Source organism: Lytechinus variegatus, chromosome 6 (assembly GCF_018143015.1).
Source record: "Lytechinus variegatus isolate NC3 chromosome 6, Lvar_3.0, whole genome shotgun sequence".
NCBI classification, from domain to species: Eukaryota; Metazoa; Echinodermata; class Echinoidea; order Temnopleuroida; family Toxopneustidae; genus Lytechinus; species Lytechinus variegatus.
The window spans coordinates 18,235,162-18,260,175 of NC_054745.1; the positions used below are offsets into that span (position 1 = coordinate 18,235,162).

A 25,014-nucleotide genomic window follows, 5' to 3' on the forward strand; every position below is an offset into this window, starting at 1 on the left:
ATTCACAACTGATCTGGATTTATTTCAAATCCTTTGAATTTATAGTGTATAAACTAGTACTGTTCACAAAGAAATGTTAATCCTTTCAAAGAAACACTTTGTCCTCCATTTAAAATAATAAGAGATAAAACACAAAGTTATGCCCAACAAACTCTCTCCAAAAACAAAATGTAAAAAAAAATCATGAACGATAATACTAATGATAAGTTGAAAAAATAACGACTCTCTGGCAGTATGTATGACCAGGAAGACATCAGTCATTGTTTAACTTACATAGGGCAATTTTGATAGTTCGGCACGAAATGAAATTGAGTTATTTTTCAAAGCTAGAATAATTTCGAGATCTGTTTGCTTCATTGATGATCCAATCAAGGCGTTATCACTGACAATCAGTATATTTGTGTATGTTCTGCATGGTGACATGACATTTGCTCCTGTGACAATTGCTCCGGGCTTTATTTCATCTAAGATGTAGGGTTAGGGTTGCAATAGGGGTTTATGTTAGGTTTAGGGTAGGGTATAAATCCAGGGTTGAAGTTGCTGATTTCATTAGCGTGTGGAATTCACAGCGGAGAAGTTATCGCTGCAGAGCAAATGTTAAGAACCGTTCTGCATCAATGAAATTCGTTATTTTATCAGCTATACAAGTACATGAAATTAATTCTTTCCTTTTACATTATGGCAAGATAATCGATTATCACATTCACATTCGTGAAAAAATTATGTTAAATTTATGAGTTGTCTAGGTATCTGTAAAGACATCAAAGTTCTATTTGTTATATATATTTTATTTTGTATATGAATTGAAGTTGTCAATAAAAACTACTCAATAAAAAAAATAATCATTATAATTGTGAAAAAAAATAAAACGATTGGTCTAATCTAATGTATTTTCCCGTTTAGCACACTCATCTTTTTTCATTAACAGAAAGATAAATATCAGTGGGTTAACTTAAGAATAAAAATTATCATCAGTACTATACAGAGGTTGTCTATAGATGGCGCTATATCTATTTCAAAATTCCAGCGAAGATTTCACAAGGTGTCGTGTCGGCCGGGTTGCGGTTCACAACCGAGTAGGAACAGGATTCCTTGTCCCAGACGGCTTCACATTGACTCTCATCGAATATCATTGGTAACCAAAAGCTAATGTAAGAGAGAGAGAGGGAGGGAGGGGGGTTAAGGAAGAGAGGGGGGAGGTTGAGGGAGAGAGAGAGAGATGGATGAGAGAAAGAGGGGAGGGGGTTGAAGATGACAGAGAAGTTGGGGAGAGAGAAGAGTCGGAGTGAGAATATTCTATAAAAAAATAAAATCGAAATACAAATTTCTAAATATGTCACTCACAAGCATTTGCAGCTGCTATGATAACGACATGCATAATATCAAGATAATGAAGGGAGAGGAGAAGGAAACAGCCATTATAATACTTTATATTGAATAGTGGCGTCATTGGTAAATGATTAATTATTATCAATATTCTCCCATTCACACCCATGATTTACTCCCTCCCCTTCCCTCAGATCCAGAGTTGAAATTTTACGGGGTGCTACAGGATCCAGGATTTTTTTTTATGGAGTGCCATATTTTAATTACCCATTGGAAATTTTACAAGCAAAAAAAAGGTTGTCACCTGAAATTCAAGATGAATTATTCGTCCGCCAAGAAATTAACAAGCCAAAAAACAAAAAGGTTTTCACCTTTATATGCAAGGTCAATTTGTCTCTCTTTTTTTTCCTACGGGGGCTTGCGCACCTTCAGCCCCCCCCCCCCCCCTTGATCCGCGCCTGTTCCCTCTTAAAAAAAATAATGTCCACTAATCTTTATATTAACATATTAGCGAGAATGCCTGTAAATTACCTTCCATTTCATCTAAACAAAATAATAGAACATTCTCTGTTTTGCACAGGGAAACAGTGCACATACTGAAAATTTATTCGTTTCGATGACTCTCTGATATGGTCACGAGAGGGCGTCACGCAAAATTGAGTATTGCGCAAGATTGTGCGACGGATACAGGATTAGTGGATTATGTGGAGTATAAAAAATAATTGGAGAAGGTTTCAGAAGAATCAAAGATTTAAAAAGTCATAAGAATTTCATGTTTTATCTATTACATCATATGCGAGTATTTTCTTAATATATCGTATAGAAAAAAAATCAATCAAAAAGAAATCATACATCATGCAATAACAATTTAAAAAACAGCTCCTGAAAGAAAAAAAAAATAAAAATTTATGAAGTTTTTTTTAGGACATTACATATGGGGCAGCTGCTCGTATATGTCACCCAACAAAAACTTAATAATCTAATAATTTTTTTAAATCTTTAATGTATAGTTTGTGGAAATGTTAATTTGGCTTTTAGGAAAAAATTCATTACATACACTCAAGGTGAGTGCTGAAACACTTACTCCTGGCAGCATTTATATCCATAGCCTTTCCCGAGGCACGTACAGTCATAGCAATCATCGGTGGACCATGTATCCCATCGTTCATAGCGTGTTCCTTCGTGTTTACACATCCTCCCTGGGAAGAGGGATAAAAAAGCATAGCAATATATCAAAGCTTTACTAAAGGGACCCGACGATATTATTATTAGCTATTCATAAATGAACTTAATTTAAGAGGCCGAGCACTGGCGTACAGACTTCTCCCCTCTTTCCCCAAAAAATTATATATAAGACAAATAAATAAAATAATAATAATGATAGTAATAATATAATAATAATAGTAATGCTGATAATAATTAATAATGGTGATGATGATGATGATGATGGTGATGGTGATAATAATAATAATATTCACGACCAAATAGCAGAAACGAAAAAATTATAAGATGAAATATTGCGTTCTGAACATTGTTCAAAATCTATCACAGAAAAAATATATTTTTGTATTGAAAAATTCAAAATTCGCATGGAAGATTTTTTTTTCAAATAGTCGTGTGCGAGTGAAGTGAGCAAGCAAAAATGACATTTAAAGATGAAAATATGATGATTTTGTAAGAAATAAAACAAAATTATCCCAGAAAAACGATTACACTTCCCGTTCACTTCGGTTTATTTGCTACCACATTTTTTTCATTCGTGTAAATTGTTGCATCTGGTTAAACTTTGAGAAAGAAATTAATTCAGACCAATTAGTGTCGGGTTAGCAGTAGTGGGCATAGACCAAGCGGAATCGTATCACCACGATATACTCACTGTAATATCTGCACCCATCTCTGCGTCCGGCATCAGATGGCATTACAAGGCTGAGTAACGTTGCCATGACAACAAGCATGAATAATTGCAGCCTGTCCATTATCTAAATAGAAATAATAGTGTATAACAGTTACATAATAATTGTGCACGAACTAATTTGATTTCACTTTAGAAAATGCAAAGTGCACTCATGACAAGCGTGATTGCTTCGCTCTCTCACTATGAGTTTCTTTCAAAAGTATTATGCGTCTTGCCCCCCGCCCCCCACCCTCCCCGAAAATGCTTTTTTCTTTTAAATAAGATACGTGACTGGTCAAATTTCTGTGTACGTCCACATGACAAAATCAGCATAATGTCGTCTAAATCAATTATTTATAATGTAACTTGACCTCACTTCTCATCAAGCTATACTAAATGAAAAAAAAAACAATATCATCACATCATTCATAACATCAATCTTCCATCTGAAATGAAAGTTTCTGTTACTTTCTTTAAAATATATTTTAAACAGAACTTTCTCGAGAGAGTGGGAGTGAAGGGGTGAAAGTATGGGAGAGAAAGGAGAGATGATGGAAGGGGGTGAGGAGAGAGAGAGGGGGAGTGGAAGGGGCACCCCCAAAACAAGACATATACATGAATTAAATAAGTAGGTAAGTTAATGAATAAATAAATAATAGATAATAGAAGATAGATAGATAGATAGATAATTACTTAAAAACATGTAAATAAATAGAATTATAATCTATATCGAATATTCTTTTGGGGATTGAATTTTGTCCTTTCAAATATACAGTGCGTCCCACAAAAAACGAAACCGAGATTTATCGATGATTTATCATAACTTAATCACAAATACAACAGACAAATGACCTACCATTTTAAAGCTTAGAATCTCCTCTTTTATCTGAAATTACTTAAATTATTTCTCATTCACGCATGAGTGAGCAAAAAAAAATTGAAAAGGGGATACCAAAAAGTCACTTAGCGACCCGTATCTTGGTTTTATAAAGAAAACCACATTTTTAAAAAGTTCAATATCTGCTCTTTAATTTGATACCTCAATTACAGAAAATAGTCAAGAAATAAAAAGGTTCTGGTTATTTGAAATAAGACTTGAATTTTAATAATTTCATAAAATGAAGATGTTTTTACAGGCTAACATTCAAACTCACTCGACACTCCGTTTTGTTGACGATCAGCCAAGTCTTTTGTTACCGTGCGATAGCTTCTGTGGGAAACAGGTGAAAACACGTCTATTTAATGAAATTATGAAATATAAGCATTGTTTCGAGGTTCATAACTTTTTTACTTCTTGAACATTTTTGTGATTAAGGTATCAAAGAAAAGAGCAGATATTGAACTTTTTAGTCATGTGATTTTCGTTTTGAAATTCAGATACCCCCGCCAAATGAGTTTTTGCATCCTTTCTTTGTTTTGCTCACTCATGCGTGAATGAGGAATGACCTAAGTAATACCAGATGAAAGAGGAGATTCTAACCTTTTCATTGGTAGGTCATTTGCCTATTTTATTTATGATTAAGTTATGATAAATCATCGCTAAATCTCGGTTTTTTTCTGGGACGCACTGTATATATCATTCATAGATCACTCAAAATTGAGAAATGTGGAAAGAAGATGAGAGAGATTTGGGAAAGAAGGAGTAGAAGGTAAGAAAGAGGGAGAGAGAGGCGGGGAGAGGGGGAGAGAGAAGAGGAGAGGAGAGATGGGGAGGAGAAGGAGGAGGAGAGGGGGGGTAGAAGGAGGAGAGAGGGGGATAGAAGGAGAGATAGTGATCATTTTCTATTCATATCCATCGTAGGCAGATAAAGACAAATTTATCACCGCCGAATCACATTCTTGCGAGATCATACAAAGATAAAAAAAAAAAAAAAAGATATCGCACCCAACATCATCATTCTTTCTGCGGTTATTTAATCACTAACCATCCTGGCTCTTTGGCTAGCACTACATGGTGCGTAAAAATCATATTTAGAAAAAATAGTTTAATTTCACCTGTCACGTTGTCCCCAAATCGAAAATAAAATATAGCTGCATATTCTTTCTGTGGTACCTTAACCATTGAACGTCATGGCTCATTAACTTCAGTACCGGGTATGTAGAAATCGTCAAAAAATGATTTAGAAAAAATATCACCCGTATACCCCCGGAAAAAAATCAAATTAGATATGAAACAAAGCAGCAAAGTAATAAATACATCCCACAAAATATGAACGCACCAATGTGCAAATGCTTAATCATTGAGCGTCCCGCGACTCCTCGGTTAGTGCTGTCCTCAAGACAAAATAAAGTTGTAGGGGCTGCTAATATACGCTATGATAGAATTCAAAACAGGCTTAAATTCCTAATTTATCACATTAAACTTTTAATTCTCTTTTGTAAATCAGTGTTTATTCATTATAATGTCAGCCCAAATTACAAACAAATTTTAATATCAAATAAGATGATATGGTAAATAAGATGATATGGTAAGATGATATGTAATATTATAGATGTCTTGAATAATAAAATGGGAAATTATGTTTTTACGCATGCTTCGGTTGATAAAACTAAATAATGATTTCGAAAAATACACATAAACTTTAAATTGTACATTAAAATGTTCACCGGGCTCAAGACATGCCTGCAATAAATAAGTACATTGTAAAGTTTGGGTAAAATAGTAACATTCACTGCATAAACTCCCGTGTTAATTTACCACCTGCCCGGAATCTATGGAATCAAACCGATGCTGTTTTAATACCAGGCCTGATTGGTGTAAACACCTATCTGGTGTTAGACCAAAACCAAACTGGTGTTGTTTAACACTTTTTCTGGTGTGGACATACATAGATTCCGGGTTGGTGTTGATGAAATCAACACCGGAGGTTTTGCAGTGTACAATTTAAAGATTATTATTCTAATCAAGTTACATGTCCATTTTCTACTTTCGTGATTTCTATTAGATCCAGAGTCGCATTTTTGGAACACCCTATACATCCAACTTCTCAGTTTACGCATTCATCATTTTTCCTATTAATATTTCATCCCCTGTCTTCGATAAATTCTATTTCCACCTTTAGGATGTGAAATTAGAATGAAAATTATGGCATAAACGTCATCAGATCCGTTTCAATATCAGAGAGATACTCCCACTTGGGAGAAACGATATTTTGTGTAATGCATTATTCAAAACAGAAGAAAATAAGTTTTACTGATCAAGAGGTCTTTGCAATCTCACCTCATTTTAATGGGAAATTTATTTGCCCTTATGATTAGTTTGTTCTGATAAAAGTAGACAAAGTAGAGAGAGGAAATATTGTTGAAGGTTTTACGAAAAAGACATAGTTGTGAATGCTTACAGGTTTTATTACTGTGACGTCATAATGTGACGTCATATAACAAATCGACACGCCAGTATATGTGTCCCATATACTGATGTCATCGGGCATTGCAAATTCCAGAACATCCCATTTTGTCGATTCAAGATGACTAAAACTATTTTCCCCCATTCATTGTTATCATGTTAATATAAGCGTGAATAAAGTGATGTGTCTGATGGCAAACTAAAACATAAAGACAAACACTACATAATGATTAGAACTACGAAGAGACTCGAGAACACCTGTAACATGCTGCATTGTGTACATTTACAGAAAATTAATATTTGGTGTCTGAAACCTTACAAATTCCCTGTAATAAAACTTGTTTTTCTTCTATTTTCAACAGACCTGTTCTGATAAATTGCAGAAATGTTCCTGTTATAGCACTTTGCAGAATAATTCTGTTATTTTTCTATAAAATCTTCTTTTTAAATATATATTATCTTCTGGGTTTTTTTCAATGTGACATCAATAGGAGATGCTCGCATGTGACGTCATAAAATTAGTCGGTAATTCGCTTCTTGAGTTGATTTTCGTCAAAACATTTTGTTATTCTATTTTTTATTGCAACAAAGTTGAAATCTGGATGAATTTTCCCCTTAAAGGTAGGCCCTATTGTTTAACTTTGTGAGCAGCCGATTTAAAAAATTCTCAAACCAAGATGAAACATGTGTACAAGTGCATGTATTAGAACTAATAAACCCTGAAAACAACCATTATTGAGAATGAAAAGCTAAAACTACAACGCAAACCCCGATTTTGTAAATAGGCGTCTTATAGACGCCTAAATAGTACACATAATGGGATGAAATTAAGATGGTGTTTCCGGTCACTTTATATTTCGATGTTTGAAGCACTAAATAATTACTTTCGAACGCAATTTTTCTGGGCTTCATTTTTGTAACATATCACAGACACAGGTGACAAGTGTGACCTTCTACATGTTCTAGCTCAGATCTTTTTAAAGTCAAACCAATGTTAACCAATCACTTTAAGCCCTCTCCAATCCCCCCCCCCCCCTCTCTCTTTTTTTCTCGTTTTCTCGATATCTCATCAAGAATTCAACTTTATTCTCCCGATCTCGTCATCCTCATCAAAACCAACCAGGCTTCTTTAGCTCAGTCTATCAAACCATTCCTTCTATTTTACGAATCCCCCCTCCGATCTATCCCAAAACGATAAATAAAAGAATTCGGGAAATGAATGGGATTAAAATATGGGAAGAAAATTAAAGAAATTTGACAAGCGATGAGGCTTCTTCTCCCTTCGGAACACCCATCCAGCCCCCTCAAATATAAAGAAAGTGTCAATTTATTATATCTTCACGCACGAGCAAGCATTCACCCTTCTTCGCTTCGATGAAATCGCGGTTAATATTTCGCCCACCTCTTCGAGTCGGATGTGCGACTGTAATTAATGGGTCATACACACACCGAGAACACGCACGCTTTCATCGGAATTAAAAGATGATCAAAATTCTATAATTTCAACGAATCCGGGACGAAAATTGAATGAAATAAGATGAAACTGAAAGCAAATGTCATAAGTGAAATTTGAACGGAAAATTAACTGACATCAACGACAACAACAATAACGAAAGTTAAATCAAACTTTCTATCACATTAGAAAATCGAAATAATAATACTAATAATTAGACTTATATCGCGCCAAATCCACTATGTGGAGTGCTCAAGGCGCTTTTTAGAAAACTAAATAATATTATACATATTATGTTTCAAATACAGTAATGAAAAACAAAGTGTGTGAATTTCACTGGTTCCATCATAATTTGTAAACTGACCAGGATGTGCATATCATGTGAAATAAAGCGAAACTTAAAAAAGTAATAATAAGAACTTTCTTAATTGACATCCTTTTCTCAATTGATTTTTCAAACGTTAACATGGTAAAGGAGAATGAAACCATTGGAACAAGATAGCTTGTGTGAAAACAGAAAAATCAAAGAAACAGATCAACGAAAGTTTGAGAAAAATCGGACAAATAATGAGAAAGTTATGAGCATTTGAATATTGCGATTACTAATGCTATGGAGATAGCAAATTAATTGGCAATGCGACAAAGATGTGTGATGTCACTTGTGAACAACTCTCCCCATTGCCTCTTTTATAACATCTATCCATAGATCGTGTGTTCTTTCTACATGAGGGCATGTAATACATATTTTTTAAGAATACATCATGGATAAAAAGTTTGTATCATCATAAGAAAAAGCAAAAAGAGACATTTTTTAGGGTATTTTATAGTCCACCAAAGGGAAAGTTGTTCATCAGTGACATCACACATCCTTGTCGCATTGCCAATGGGAGGATCTCCATAGCATTAGTGATTGCAATATTCAAATGCTCATAACTTTCTCATTATTTGTCCGATTTTTCTCAAACTTTCTTTATTCTTATTATTGATGATTTTTCTGTTTCTACACAAGCCTATTTGTTCCAAAGGTTTCATTCCCCTTAAAGCTTGATTGATTTTTGTCTTCATAAGTAAATATGTATAATGTTGTTGTTGGGTTTTTTTGGAGGGGACTCCCCTTTAAACAGGGTTGAGTGAAACATGCTTATAATAATTGATGGAAGTGTTAAAGAATCCCCCCCTTTCCCGCTACATCCTACTATATACTATTTTGTATCTTTTGTTTGTTAATTACGTGCAGCCGTATGTCTTGCGGTATTTTGCCATTAGTGCGACGTAATTATTACGTCACGGATGAATAATCTGCTCAGTCTTTAATTGCATCTTGTCCTTAAGAACCAATTAAAATGTCAGGGCATATTACAAACAATAATGATGATTCCAGAGATAATTAGTAGGCCTAATTATTGTTCTTCGTCACGGGAGCGTTTCACCAACAATTCGTCTGAAAAAGTTGTCAGATCTGATCACTTTTCCTCGGTTGTGATTGGCTGAGAAGCTCGATCAGGTATCTAATTGTAGTCGAGAAATGACAACTCCTCAGTGTTGGCAATTTTCGTGAAATAGTCCCCAAATTCTCATCATTTCAGAGTTAAACGGTTCATTTGATATGGTTCATCCAGAGGGGTAATGATCCAAAATCTTTGAGGGGCCAAACATGGCATAAAGAGGAAAACTTTCGAGCGAGCGAAACGAGCGAGCAATAATTTTGACGAAAGAGCTGGTTTGTGATATATTTTGATAGGATAATTAGAAAATTATATCATATTTCAACCATTTGTACTTTTTTTTTCTTTCTCCTCATTTTTCCTTCGTGGATTTTACACCCCCCCCCCTCCCTCCCATCTTGCGTCAGTGGGTTTGGTAATTTTGATAATGTGTGCGAGTTGGTGATTTGAGTATTCAACTTCTCTGTCGACCGGATAAAAAAAATAACTACAGTGCATAACTAGTTTATTTTGATGAAAAATTATCGATTCATGCATGCGCACACCCCCCCTTTCCCCACAAAAAAATGTAATAATTAAAGAAAAAGGAACATGTGTTTCGAATCCGTCTCTGAAAACCTCTGGTAAAAGCCCCAGATATTTAGAAAAAGTGAGAAAAAAAACCATTTGAAGATAGTGTAAATTCCCCCAAATGTAGATTCTAGTGCTACACCTGCATACAAACTGACGTACATCGTCTTGTGACCATGATCATGATTGTTACGTATAATTGCATTATTAAAATGGTGATAATGAATACTGCGTAGAAATGGTTTTACATTTGCAGAAAGCACTATTTTTCACATGATAAAAGTATTCCCATTAAAAATGAAGGCCTTTTGAAGGTTGGCATGAGTTTCTTTTTCGTGTATTTTTCTATAAAATAAAGTTAACAAATTACTCATGGAATCAATCGGATTTGATATCAGTTTAAATTTCAAGTTAAAAGATTGCGAAAAATAAGCACTAAATTAGAAATTTACTATGTACAGCTTAATCTACTTTTTACTAGAAACCACCATTATTTCGATATTCAAAGCAAAATAATTATCAATATTAATAAAAGAATTAAAAAGAAGACTTACCAAACGTATAAATTGATATCTCCGGTAGAAGTGCAATAAGCGGTAACTGACGGCAATCGATATCTCCTCCGTAGATTCTTTTCAAATACTGTTATAACCGGTATCTAAATGATATAGGCCTGATCATTTCATATTAATTATGACTGAAGATCCTCTTTCCTCCCAGCCTCACACAAAAGTGACCGCATCCCCGATATAATTGACGCGTTCTGACTCGAAAGTGATTCTCGGCGTTTATTAGCCGGGTGTCAAAATGACCGATAGTATTTCACTATCGATCATGACGATGGGAGGAGATTGGCAAAGGGGATGGGGTGGGGGTGGAGGTGGGGGCATCAAATAATAATGATGGTGATGGTATAATGATAATGGTGTTATTGATAATAATGATGATGATGATGATGAGGGGGCGGAGGAGAAGGATGATGACGATGTTCATGATGATTTTGATGATGATGTTGATGATGCTGCTGCTGATGATGATATTGAGGATGATGATGATGAATGATGATGATGATTATTATGGTCATGATGATTACAACAATACCTATTATGATAATGATAATCGTGATAATGACAACAATGATGATAATAATATTAATGATGGTAGAAGATGAATATTGATAGACCCTAAGTGATAATTTTGAAAATTGTATAAAATTGTAATGATAATAATTATAATGATGCTTATTGTGATAATGATACTAATGAATGGTGATGATCACTAGCGTATCCACGGGGCCACAGTCGGTCCGTGCCCCCCCCCTTGAGAGGCACGTAGAAATGCGATTAAAACAGAAGTGTGCCCTCCCCCCTTTGAAAGTGAAGATCCTTTTATTTTTGCTTGTCAAATTTTTCCTCGGGAAAATGTGCCCCCCCCCCTAGAAAATCCTGGATCCGCCCTTGGTGATGATGATAATAATAAAATGGAATATGATAGTAATAACAATAATGATGAAAATCATTATAAATACGACGACTCTTAATTATCAATAATCAGAAAAAAGAGAAAATCAAAGCGTCCAATGGAAAGGGGATGAGAGGGGTTACGAACTGAAGGCAAATCGGGTGGGCGAAAATCACATTAATCATCACATTCGCATAACATCCTCACATTTTCTTATCAACACACTTTTTTCTCCCTTGATTCACAGTAAATTGCTTTTCTGACAAAATCATCGCTAAAATCTATCAATCTTTCTGCCGCAGTGGTGACAACATTATACTCACGCCATTCGAGCATGGAGCGTGTTTTAAATACGGAAAGGCACGGAGCAGTTGGCCATGATATTTTCATCTCGGAAATGAAGAGGAAATATGCGGAAAAAACGACGTTATCCACCATCATCATTTTTGAAGATTCCTCTCATTTCGCCTTTTCGTTTACAGTCATGAGTGTCGTAATGTCGACATATTACAATAATGTATGCCCCCCCCCCCCATTGCCGTTGTACAGAAGGCAGTTAGCATGGGAATAAATCCCAAATGTCCTCCCTACTATTTTATGATGGTAAGAAATACATCATTCAAAATCGAAATAATGATGTGTTTTAGGACGAGATGACCTTACTTTTGGTATGATAACCTTTTTTTTTGCGTGTCAAATTTATTTTCGTCAAAATGACCTTAATTGGGGTGATACCCTTTTCTTTTTTTTTTTTGCTTGTCAAATTTTCCAGCCCCTTGTCCCCCTACCTTTTCGGAGAGATTTCCGCCCCTGGCAGTTAGTATTGGGGAGACGAAGGATACAAGAAAAGAAAGAGTGTATACATGAACTTTAAGGGGTCTCTTAAGCGGAGTGGGGGGGGGGGGGCTTCAGCCCCCACTTTTTTCCAAAACCGGGATACAAAAACGTAAAAATAACCATAATGATTGTGATTTTTTGCATGATCAGCCGCCCCCCCCCCCCACCGCACTTTGAAAACCTTTCCGTGGCCCCTGGGAATTGCATTTAAAAATAGAAGGGACAGGGATGAAGGGGGGGGGGGGGGGTAACGAAGGAAAGGGTAAGAAACGAGAAAATAGAGGGAAAAAAGAACACTCTACAACTTTTCTTTTAAATGGGGGCTGTTTATGGCGATTGAGGTCATTCTAGAAGTTTACATTATCTATCCCATGCGGGATAAAATACAAATTTAGAACTGCCTGGAAATCATAACCAACTTCTATTTATCCCATTATCATTATTGGCCTCTCCTCAATTCAGCAATCAATACCTCTACGCAGTGGAGACAGACATTGCGTGTAGGGTAAAGATTTTTTTAAAAAGCACAAAAAAGAGCGTGTATGCAAATTTGGTTCTTAAACCAAAATCAAATTTGTGATTGACTTTGACATAATATTCAGGATATCTTATTTCACAATTTCCTTTCACTTTCTCTCTTAATTTATCCTTTTTTGGTGGTGGCGGTAGACTTTTAATTGGGGCCAATGGCCTGAAAGCATCGACGCCCCCCCCCCCCCCCTCCCTTCATCTGTCCGCCAGTGGTATATAGCAGAGAAAATCTTGATTTTTCTTTTTGTGAATGCAACTCACATTTTTTTTTTCAGTTTAGACTTCGAATTCCTCGGACCTCCCTTTAATATTGGCAGTTCTCAAATGTTCTCAAAACTTGAATACCTGAACAAACACCTTCACTGCTACAAATAGAGAAAATTTGTTAATTTCGCATGACAGTTCACTGATCAGATTATTTTACGGTCAATAAAAATCATAAAAATAAATCGAGCGTCAATTTGACGTAGGCCTGCGATACCCAGAAGTAAATCACGCTTACAGGAGAAAACCACACTAATCATGGTCAGAGAAAATTCCGCTATATTTTTAGGGTCAAACATGAAGTAGTCCTACATCTTTAAATTGGTAAACAAAAATTTACTATACTTTTTTTCTGAGTGAGGGGAGGGGCAGTTAAAAAAAAATCAAGAGGAAGGGCGATACCCATCGCAGTGTTTCGTATTTCACCCATTTCACAAAGACAGATAGCACTGGGGTTAAATATATTCAGAACATTATTTACGATGTTAAGCAACTCAATTATGAGAAAATCAAAATTTTACATCAGTAGGCACATCATAGCTATATCAGTATATAGGCCTATTTTTATGTCACCCCCTTTGCTGACACAGGTATGATGATAGCGTTTTGAACTTGAATTAGAGCAGTTAACGGCGGAAAATGATGATTGATGCAGCATATTATTTACAAATTACTATATGCTATCTATTTTCGTCCATTCCAGGGGCAATGCATGGGAGAGGGGTAAATGCTCTTTTTATCCATGCCTCCCCCACCCTCTTCTCGATCCATCCTCTCCCAGCTGTATCACCCCATACAAGCCATGTCGAGGTGGATCGTCCCGAAAGCTAAATATGAAATAAAGAGCTCCCTCTCAGTTCAAATTTGAACAATCCCACTTGCTTTCTTTTGCCTTTCAACATGGCTGATCAGGTGCGTGTGGAAAAAAATATCCATTGAATAAATGTAAAATTTAGTGATTTTTCCTTGCTTAAATAATATCATGAATCGTTAATATGATAAAAAGAATACATAAAGATAATATTCAGTGAAGATAGAGTTAGTATGATACCAGTTTAGTGGGGTAGAATTGTGGGAAATTCTTGACGGGAACGGTGTCGGTGAGGGAAACCCTCGTCCGTGTGGAAAACGGCATGTTCGTGTCTAGTGTGCATGTGTGTGCGGCAGCCGGCAGGGCAAGGCGCAGAACGTCTCTGGCACTGTGTGCATAGACAGTGGACGTGATTGAGAGCTACGCCTGTGGACAAAACGTTCGGTTATTGTGCGTTGCAGTGTTAGTGAATAAATAGAGGGAGCGATTAATTTGCGATCATAATAGTTTGTCAAAGGCAAATTAAAGATGGCAAATGGTGGCGGCAAATAAAAATGCGATAGGCAGATTCCTCATGTAAAATTACCCCTTTTCACTGTCTACTTCAAAAATTAACAGTCTACTTTTGTTTTGATAAGGATTTGCTCAAGACGCTTTTATTTCCAGTGATAAGTCTTGCTCAAGACGCTTGTAATTTGTATTTCCAGTGATAAAAGCGTCATGTAAAATTACCCCTTTTTACTGTCTACTTCAAAAATTAACGGTGTACTTTTGTTTTGACAAGGATTTGCTCAAGACGCTTTTATTTCCAGTGATAAGTCTTGCTCAAGACGCTTGTATTTCCAGTCGAAATAAAAGCGTCTTGAGCAAATCCTTATCAAAACAAAAGTAGACCGTGAATTTTTGAAGTAGACGGTGAAAAGGGGTAATTTTACATGAGGAATCTGCCTATCACATTTTTATTTGCCACCAAGATAATTCTTTTACAGCAAATATAAACAAAGAAAATTGGTCTCCCAAACTGGAGACTCTCTGAAATTGGATACCCAAATTATTTACAAAAGTCTCTGATATTGGAGATATTCTCTCTCTTGCGCCTCAACTGTTGAGTCTGAGTTTTGTTTCACAAAGAAGTTCAAAATGCATGCATGCCATTTGACTTGACTTAACATAAGAATGTTCAAGGAAGGAAAAGACCACCCTGATGAATGATTTGTCTTGACGTATATTGGATATATAGATCTATAACAGTTTTACATTGTGTATTATAACATGGTCTGAAACTGCAACAGACGCTTTGATGGAATTTGGCAAAACTTGGGAGCCTGAATGAGAAAAACTTTCTCAATGCAAAACACAAGAATAATTAACCCATAAATCGCGAGGGGCCAGTTTTCTGGCCATCGAGACAGTGCGACTGGCCAGAAAACTGGCCCTGAAATTGCACACTGCACGCTTGCATTTCCAAGGCACGCTACTTATGCAAATTAGGACCTTTCACCCCGGGACCGCGATAACCAATCAAAGTAGTTCTTATACTACCTCCACGATTTTTTTCGATGTAAAAAGAAATCTGATTGGATAAAGAGAGATGAAAGAAGAAAAGAAATTTTCCTGTTTTCTTTTGTTTGGAATCCCCAGCGTGCAGCTGAGCGAACGATGCGCCGTACGTTTTACACACGCATGCTAGTAGTTTGTTTACATCGTTTACGTTGATTCTCTACTCGGATTTTTCGTCAAATACCATATTTTATCGACATTTGTGATTATATTTGAGGGAGAAAGATGAGTGCTGACACTGATGATGATGTTGCAATGATGTCGGAATCATCTGGGGATGAAAGAACCTCCGATGTGGAGTATAACGAAGACTCGGACGCTGAAAGTGACGAAGAAGTTGCAGTTGGTGAAGGTGCGGGATCCAGCGGTAGCAGTGCTGATGATAGCGCCGGGAGTAGCGGCGATGGAGACGGTGGTGCTGGGGCCGGTTTGTGGACGAGAGTCAACAACCTTGACGATGATGAGACTCCTCGACGTCGTTTTCGAGCTCAGCCCAGGGTCTTAGCGAGAGTCGATGAACAATCCGCACCTCTTGACTTTGTAAAACTATTCTGACTGAGGCATTCCTGATGTCTATCGTGGATTTTACCAAGAAATACGCCAACAAAGTTATTTCTGCTGCGAAGAACAGATATGCACGGGACCATGGGGAGGCAATCCTCTCTCCTCGTTCTCGTTATCGACAATGGACCAAGCTGAGCCAGGAGTTGAACGTTCCAGTTATGTTAGCATTCCTCGCCTTATTTTTGAATATGGGAATGATAAGGAAATCTAGTGTTAGTGACTACTGGAACCAACAGGACTGGTCACAGTTCACACCATGCTGGGCTGAGGTGATGCCGCGTGACCATTTCTTGCTCTTGATGAGATTTATTCAATTTTACGACTGCGAGGATGAAGACGCTGATGAGGAGGATCCTGGGCGAAAGGTGCGATTTGTCTATGAGCACTTCAATAGAGCCTTCTACGAACATTATGTTCCTCATCAAGACCTAACAATTGATGAAGGCTTAGTTGGATACCGCGGTCGTGCAGGAATTATACAGTTCATGCCTCTGAAGAAGCACCACAAGTTTGGCATCAAGAATTATGAACTCTGCGAGACTACAGGCTACACAATTACGTCATCGTTATGTGCTGGTTCTGAGATGAGGGTCCCTGATCGTTACTTGGATGAGTATCCAAACAGACCGGACAACGTTGTAAGGAAGTTGTGTCAACGCCACGCAAATAACTGGTGGCACATAGCCATGGACAATTTTTACACTAATGTCGATCTCGTGAACGAACTCTATGAGAGGAAGATCCAAGTAACTGGGACAGTCAGAGTGAATCGAAGACGTGGAATCCCGACTTCAGTAAAGGATGCGAGAAATCCCGTCGGCAGTGTGTCAGCATCGAGGAAGGGTCCTCTTCTTGCCATAACGTTTCGGCAGAAAGCGTCACAAAAACAACCTGGTGTTTGTCTATTATCCACAAAAGGAAGTGCCCGATGGGTGAAGAAAAAGACAGGCGAAAACGTTGCAACAGCGGACAAAAACGAGCAATGCATTCCACAGGTTGTACATTTGTACAACCATACTAAAATAGGAGTAGACCTTGCTGATCAGAAAGTTTACGAATATGAAGTTGAAAGGGCAACACGAAGGTGGACATTGAAAGTCGCGATGAGATTTGTACAAAAGGCCATCCTCAATGCTTATGTCATTTACTGCAAAGTGAATCCTTCGCCCATCAACCGCAAGAAGTTTTATATCAAGGTATATGAGGCGATGATGGAACCAGTTAGAAGTGGAAGATTACAAGGACCGATGTCTCCCAGCACGGGAACGAGAGCGCAAGGGAAACGGAAATGTGACTTCGGACAATCGAATAAGTATCGCGAGTGTACAGTTTGCTCAGACAGGAAGGGTGACAAGCGTAAGAGAACATCTTTTGGTTGCTTGAGATGTGGAGTTGCCGTGTGTCCCAAGTGCTATTCTCAACACAAGCCAAAGTAGACATTCTTGAGATTGTGAATGAAATAGACATTTCTGAAATCAGGCCTAAAGTGGACATTCTTCAGTATATGAATAACAGTTGTCTATACCTTGAATACATGTACTTCTATTTATTTTTGTGTTTGCTATTCATCACTTATGCATGTGATAAGATGGATTGATTATCTCTTCACTTTACCTAGTTCATTGTAACAGCACCTTGATCTCATTCATTTTTGTGAATTAGGGGTACATGAAAGAATCAGATCTTATTTGAATGTTGAAATCATCTTTAGAATCACGGTATTGGAATGGGAAGTCCATTTCTTTGTACAATTTTGTTTTTCATGTTGTTAGTACTATAGTTTACTATAAAACTTCCTTACATTGATTGGTGTTTCAAATAGCCGGTCGTAAGTTTTGCATGGTTACATGTACTTGTTCTCAGGTCCTCAGCAGGATCTGAACATGTACCAACATTTGTTATTTACATGTACGATTTGCTTTTTTGAACTACCAACCAATGAACCAAGTATTTGGTTCTCATGTTTCTGCTATTTGTATTATAAACGTACACTAAATACACAAATAATAATTCAGATCACGTCATTGTATCTTTGCAAACAATATTTATTTTTCAGTGTTATATTTCTGCGGATTTACATTTCCTATCAACATTCAAAGACATTTCAATAAACATGTCATTCTTCTTTTCTCAATCGATGTGTTTTTTTTTATAATTCATTCTTTTGTAAATACAAAATATGGCATTTTATAAATTGTTATACAGAACTATCAACATTCAAAGACATTTCAATAAACATGTCATTCTTCTTTTCTCAATCGATGTGTTTTTTTTATAATTCATTCTTTTGTAAATACAAAATATGGCATTTTATAAATTGTTATACACAACAATCATTACACATACATTATTATTTTTGTGCCATAACGTATAATTTGGTCTATTATGTACGTTGGGGATAACATATTTTGAACCTTTACTTTGACTGTCAAAATGTTCATCTGAAATTGGAGCTATAGTAACATACATTGGAATACTTACAAGCCAAAAAGAAATCTTTCATATACATTTCAATATTTATTTTTTATAGTAAACTTGACCTTTGTTGATTTTCACACATGATTTACATTGTAAATATTGCATACAAGTATATTTCTATTTATGTCCTAAAGTTGAACTCATGATTGCCATACCAGAAAAATGTACATTTCAAATGTTTGGACCTTTTTATATCATTGCTCTTATAACATGTTATAGTAATCACAATGGTTTACAATGCACTGTTCATTTTCAGTCATTGTTTCTCTTTTTACTTATATGTCTACCATATTTTGCTTTTCTCAAATACTGGATATTTGATATTTCTTTACTTGGTTGAAATTCTTGTTACATAAAAAGAAGTTCTGTTGATGTTGATCTTTCAATCGCAGTCATGTCATTGATGCTTGTCATGGTACCTGCAATAAAAGATAAATATGTTAGTTGAAATTCGACATTTTATTCTGTTTATTTATCAAAAGTATTGGAAGGAGATATTCTGATGTGTGATGGTGACTGAATTTGAAATATAAATGATATGTAGAATAGGAAATAATTATATGAAGGAATAACAATGCTAGAGTGTGAGTAAAAGAGGGACGGAAAATAGCAAGAGTGTACAAGAGAGATATGAAATGAGAAGATCAAGAGAGAAAGTGAAAAAAGGAGTGAGCATAAAAGAGAGTAGAGAGGGGGAATGATACAGACAAATTGAAAGCTATGGAAGAACAAATGAAATTGAAAAAAAAGAAGATTGGGAGTACCAATTGAGATAAAAAGAGAGGGAGACAGAGACCGCGGGGGGGGGGGGGGGATGGAGTCTGACGGGGCTTCAGCCCCCAATCTATTTCATAGAAAAAAAAGTGATTGTGACTTTTGTTCATGGTCGGCCCCTTCTGCCTCCCCCCCTCCACTTTTCGCTCAGCAGCCCCAACTTTCTAAACCTTTCCGCGAGTGAGACCGCCCCCCCGGGGGGGGGGGTGGGGATGATCAAGCTAGGAGTTGGGGAGAAAGAAAAAGGAGCATAAAATAATTGTAAGCATGAAAAAAGATGTGAGAAAAAGAGAGATCTTGGGGAAGAGAAGATATTACTATAAATTCGATTTTTCAAACAAATATCGATATCTGGTCACTCTATACAAAAATATTCATATAAAAAAAAATAAAGAAGCTCTTACCATGAAACTTTCAGACAATGTTCCTAAGATGCCCCTTTATTGATGACATGAAAACAAGAGAAAAGTGTCAAGCCACTTTTACAAGAAAGGAGAAATACTGTCTTCATATTGATGTACATAAAAAATAGCGCCCTCTTGTGGAAGTGTTCTTTGGTATCATATTACACGCCATGACCTTGAAATGTACATCAAGAGAAAGATTGTCTTATTAGCTTTCATTTGGTATATGGCTCATTGTTGGAAGTTTAGTAGAAGATTTTTTACAATTTTATGAATGAAAAGGGTATGATCAGGTAAAAAAAGCCTAAATAGGCTTAGCAGTTACCGTTACATACATCAAAATCCTAGCACTTTATGGGTTAAAATACTTTCACGAATGGCTTTATTGACAATGGGCGATGATTATATTCAATATTGATTTTATGATGGTTTACAGACCCTGTCAAGCGTCTGCTGAATCTGATTTTAAGATTTATACTGTGTTTTGTAATACATTGATGGAAATCCACGAGTGTCGTAATTTTTTCTACAGGAAATATGCACAATGTCCTTTGTAAACAAAGAGAAGCACAGTGAATTTTCATGATGAAAACAATGAATGCATGAATATACTTCAAAGCTAGAAAATATATTGATAAACTGTGCATAATAGATGATGACATTGCTGGCCATCCATAGTTGTGATTGATTGGATCAATCGCAACTCTTTGTAAGACGGGACCCATGTTGTCATATGTCCAGACAGGTTGTTGGTCCGACCGTCCAGGCAAGCGGACAGTTTAAGGAATATCGCATCTGATATTTCATTAAAGGACAAGTCCACCCCAACAAAAAGTTGATTAAAAAAAGATAAAAATCCAACAAGCAAAACACTGAAAACCTCATCAAAATTGGATGTAAAATAAGAAAGTTATTACATTTTTAAGTTTTGCTTAATTTCACAAAACAGTTATATACGCTTGTCCAGGTCGGTATGCAAATGAGGAGACTGATGATATTATCCACTCACTATTTCTTTTGTATTCTATTATATGAAATATGAAATATTCTAATTTCTCCTCATCAAGTGAAACAATGCTTAATTCCTCCATGAACAGTTGTAACTAGCAAAGTAGCATTGCTTAAAGGGGAATCCAGCCTTGGCCATAAAATGTTGTGTTGGGAAGGAGAAAAATAAATTAAACAGAATGGTGAAAGTTTGAAAGAAATTGGACAAGCAATGAGAAAGTTATAGCTGCTTTAAAATTGAGATCACTATTACTATGTACATTTCAAATTGGCAACTGTGTAAGTAAATTATGACAAGGGGCAAGGACAACTTTCCCATAGGCCATGTACTTTATTATCAGGGATTTGTGGTTTTCTCCTGTACCCATTCCCCTGGGGCAGTAATCTAAATATAGCCCAGGTTGTATATTGTAGTATGTCCTCATGAAAGAAAAATATAATTTGAAATAAAACTTTTGGGAAAAATGACAAGTTTAGCCATAATATGTATTGGAGTACATGGAAGAGTAGTCCTTGCCTTACATCACTATGACATCCCATATGCTGCCAATTTGAAATCTCAATGGGTATAGTGATTACCAATATTTACAACTTTTAAAAATTCATATCTTTCTTTTTGGTTGTCCAATATTGTTCAAACTCTCACCTATCAACTTGTCTGATTTTTCTGTTCCTTATAAAAACAAGTTTTTATTTGTGTTGGATTCCCCTTTAAAACTATATGATTTAGTGGAGTTGGTCCCTATTGTCAAATCTGTAAAAAATGAAATATTGTATAATTCAAACAATAAAAAACAAAAGAAATATTGAGTGATGGACATCATTGACCGTCTCATTTGCATGTCACTGAGTTGTACATATCAATGTTATGTGAAAAATAAGTGAAACTTTAAAATGTCATAACTTTCTTATTTTACATCTGATTTTGATGAAATTTTCAGGGTTATGCTAGATTGATTTTTCTCTATTTATTCACACCAACATTTTTCTGGGGTGGACTTGACCTTTAATTGATTGAAATTAATATCAGACACTATAACAAAGCACTAATATTCATAAATATTTTTGCTATTTAATGCATTAATTTTAGGAAAATCCAAAGCAAAATGGTGGTGATGATGATGGCGATGATGTGGCGATGGTAGTGATGTTGATAATAAATGTTAAATAATGGGCATGTATGTATAGTGCCATTTGTGCCAACTTTCACAAAATGTCACACACAGTTGCTGGTAAGGATATAGGTCTTTCCATTTTGAAGGTATCGAGGTTGTTAATTTAAAATGGCCTTTAAAATTTTCTGGTGGAGAAATGACGGTTAAAATGTGAATTTTCTTTTGTTCAGACGGAGAGGGCGTTCCAGAAACAACCCACCGTGTTCCAGAACAACAAGCGGCTATTGGCCACCAACAAGAAGGCCAACAGACTCGTCCGCAATGTTGGTCTAGGGTTCAAGACTCCATCTGAGGTAAGTCATCAAGATACACTTCCTTTAGGCAGGGACAGAGCAAGGGTCACTTATAGGGGGGGGTATGGATGACATGTTAGGGTAAAATATGTGGAGAGCTGCACTAGGCTCATCTTTGTTTCATAAACATTTTGTTTATAATAAGGGGATGCCCCCCCTCATGTATTACTAAGCATCTGATTGTAACATTGGGATGCACTAACAGGTGATCACACCAGTTAGTGCCTCCCCCCCCCCTTGAAAATGAAATCAAAGAAATATCAGTGTTACTACTGTTAGATTGCACATGATGTTTCTCACGATGGTCTTCATATTCCCTCCAAGTAGGGATGCTGACATTGCTTTTAAGCACTTCACTGATGCAATCTACATTCATTCAATCCTCAAATTGTCACCAATAGAGAGATAACTCAATAAATCAGTAACCGAATGCATGGTATCCTTATAAAACACATTTGAGCATGATTTCTTGACTAACACTGGACATTTCTCGTGTCCTTTTCCTTGTTTCCAGGCTCGCGATGGTCACTACATCGACAAGAAGTGCCCGTTCACCGGCAACGTCCACATCCGCGGCCGTATCTTGACCGGCGTCATCACCAAGATGAAGATGCAGAGGACGATCGTCATCAGGCGCGACTACCTCCATTACATCAAGAAATACAACCGATTTGAGAAGAGGCACAAGACCATGTCTGTCCATCTCTCACCCTGCTTCAGGTAAGCCTACGCCCCACCCCTTATCTTACAAGAAAGAATAAGGCAATCAATAATTGTTAAATCAAAAGATTAATGAAGGAAAATGGATAAGTAATCCATAAACCAAATAAGTGATTCAAGTAAGGGAACAAATTGCGACATTGCAAAACAAGTTATAAAAAGTAAACTTGATTTTTCATTTGTTTTGTCATTGGTATCGCAAACTGAACTTGTTTTGTTGGACGATGACAGTTTTGTTCTAAGTGAGAATTACAGAAAGATGTTGTGTTAAGTTACCAAGGCCAGTTAAACTGAGTTTTTATCTTGATTTTATTTACGCCTGAAGAAATGTCCATTGGCGAGTACTAGATGGAAATATTGCACATGATGTTTCTCACGATGGTCTTCATATTCCCTCTCAAGGAGGGATGCTGACAACGCTTTTAAGCACTTCACTGATGCAATCTTCCCCTCGTACTCATGCCAAGGAAAATCACCACCCTTGGAAAAAAAAAAGCCTGTATAGATTATCTTGATTTATTTTGATCAAACAGTAAAGACTTGGTCCTACTGCACTTACGGATGCAGAGAGGATGTAAAACGGAAAAGAATCTTGCCATCCGATGGTAAACGTTATGTACACATTGTGTACTCTGCATATGTGTTTCTTACGCTCTATATCCATCGAGCAACCGTCCATTGTGATTTCATTGGTCGCCCATTTTGTCCGTTGTCTGGAGCGGATGAGAACGGATAGAAAATTTTGCTTGTCCGCTGTATCCGTTATGAATACATTTTGTGTCTATCGTCCAGTGGGACCAGGCCTTATTGAGTTAAGCTGGATATCACTGTTAAGAATAATGATATTCCTCTTGTGTTTAGCACATTTCACGTTTTCATGTACCGTCTATAGGCACTTCCAGCAGATTTTCGTTATTACGGGAAAACTTTCACAAATCTATCTTCTGTAAGACGAATATTTGCCAAGACAAAGCAGTCTTCTAAACCACATTATGAAGGACACATGTTCTATCTTTAGTTGAATTTCTCAGAAGTGAAACAGATTCTGTGATCCTAAATGATTTGACTTGCAAGAAACTTGCGATCAATTGTAAGTCAATTTTTGGTCCCTAGATTAATCATGTCTTGCAATTGATTGCAAATTAGTAATTGATTGCTAATCTGCTTCTTGAAACAAGGAGTGTAATCTATTTGCTACAGCTAAAACTGATCTGTTAATTGTAAAATTGCAACAGAATATTTGCAATTGATTGCAAATATTTTCTTGCAACACCCCCTTGGTCTTAGACTATGTTACCAGGTGCCCGTTGCAGAAAGAGTTGCAATCAATCGCAACTCTAAAAATCATGCGCAACATGATTTTCAACCAATCAACAGCGCGCATTTGGGACTTGCGATTGATTTTTTGACTTGCGTTTAAATGTAACTCTTTCTGCAACGGACCCCAGTACATATTCATATATATCCCAGGCTTTAGCCCGGCGACTCTGAATACATATTCACTGTTTTTCTTCTCGTGTTCTTCATTCTTCACAGGGACGCCAAAATCGGAGACATCGTGACCGTTGGTGAATGTCGCCCTCTCAGTAAGACCGTTCGATTCAACGTCCTGAAGGTGACACAGGCCCCTGGATCCGCAAAGAAGCAGTTTGCCAAGTTCTAAAGGCTGTCTAGAGATTATTTGGAGGGAATGTAGAAATAAATTAACATCACATCAACATGCACTGTTCTTGGTATTGGTCTGTTATGTGTTGTGTAAAATGAGAAAAGACCTTAAGGTAAACTGCCGATTCGTCTATTGCCAACTCGTCCAGACGTCCACTCATCACGAGGTCTAGCTTCATTTGGTCTAATGCCATTCTGTCCATCAACATTTTGGCTAACAACCATTTGGTCCAATAATCACTTCGTCTAATCACCAGTTTGCCTATGACCATTTCATCTCATAACCAGTTGGTCTAATACCCATTTTCTTTTCATTCATTTCGCCCAATTAACACTTCATCCAATTAGACCAAGTGGTTTATGGACGTAATGGCTACTGGACCAACTGGTTATTAGATGAAATAGCAATTCTACCATATGGATATTGGACAGATT

The 25,014-nt window shown here is 36.6% G+C and overlaps 3 protein-coding genes and 2 non-coding genes across 6 annotated transcripts; 4 read left to right on the forward strand and 1 right to left on the reverse strand.

Annotated features, from left to right (window-relative positions):
- Positions 1 to 884: 884 nt before the first annotated feature.
- LOC121417122 (beta-microseminoprotein-like) lies at positions 885 to 13,955 on the reverse strand. 2 transcript variants are annotated; one of them, XM_041610703.1, is made up of 4 exons: positions 13,701 to 13,955; positions 3,203 to 3,305; positions 2,411 to 2,525; positions 885 to 1,146 (listed from the first exon to the last, which is right to left on the reverse strand). In XM_041610703.1, the coding sequence occupies exons 2-4, from the start codon at positions 3,300 to 3,302 to the stop codon at positions 1,011 to 1,013; spliced, it is 351 nt and encodes a 116-aa protein (XP_041466637.1). In that variant the 5' UTR covers positions 3,303 to 3,305; positions 13,701 to 13,955; the 3' UTR covers positions 885 to 1,010. The 2 variants fall into 2 exon arrangements, with proteins under 2 accessions (XP_041466637.1, XP_041466636.1); XM_041610702.1 differs by lacking the exon at positions 13,701 to 13,955 and adding an exon at positions 10,589 to 10,819.
- A 2,112-nt stretch (positions 13,956 to 16,067) lies between these two features.
- Positions 16,068 to 17,498, forward strand: LOC121417611 (piggyBac transposable element-derived protein 4-like). The gene has a single exon (XM_041611347.1). It carries the CDS (start codon positions 16,068 to 16,070, stop codon positions 17,496 to 17,498), a length of 1,431 nt encoding a protein of 476 aa, XP_041467281.1.
- Positions 17,499 to 22,050: 4,552 nt separating this feature from the next.
- Positions 22,051 to 24,632, forward strand: LOC121417612 (40S ribosomal protein S11-like; the record flags this gene model as incomplete). Its single annotated transcript, XM_041611348.1, has 3 exons — positions 22,051 to 22,194; positions 22,709 to 22,914; positions 24,451 to 24,632. Coding segments are annotated over 3 exons (477 nt in total), but the record flags the coding sequence as incomplete, so codon positions are not given.
- Positions 22,476 to 22,563, forward strand: LOC121417920. Its single transcript, XR_005970399.1, has one exon. It is a non-coding gene; the product is annotated as a small nucleolar RNA SNORD35 (small nucleolar RNA).
- LOC121417921 lies at positions 23,273 to 23,361 on the forward strand. Its single transcript, XR_005970400.1, has one exon. It is a non-coding gene; the product is annotated as a small nucleolar RNA SNORD35 (small nucleolar RNA).
- Positions 24,633 to 25,014: the final 382 nt, after the last annotated feature.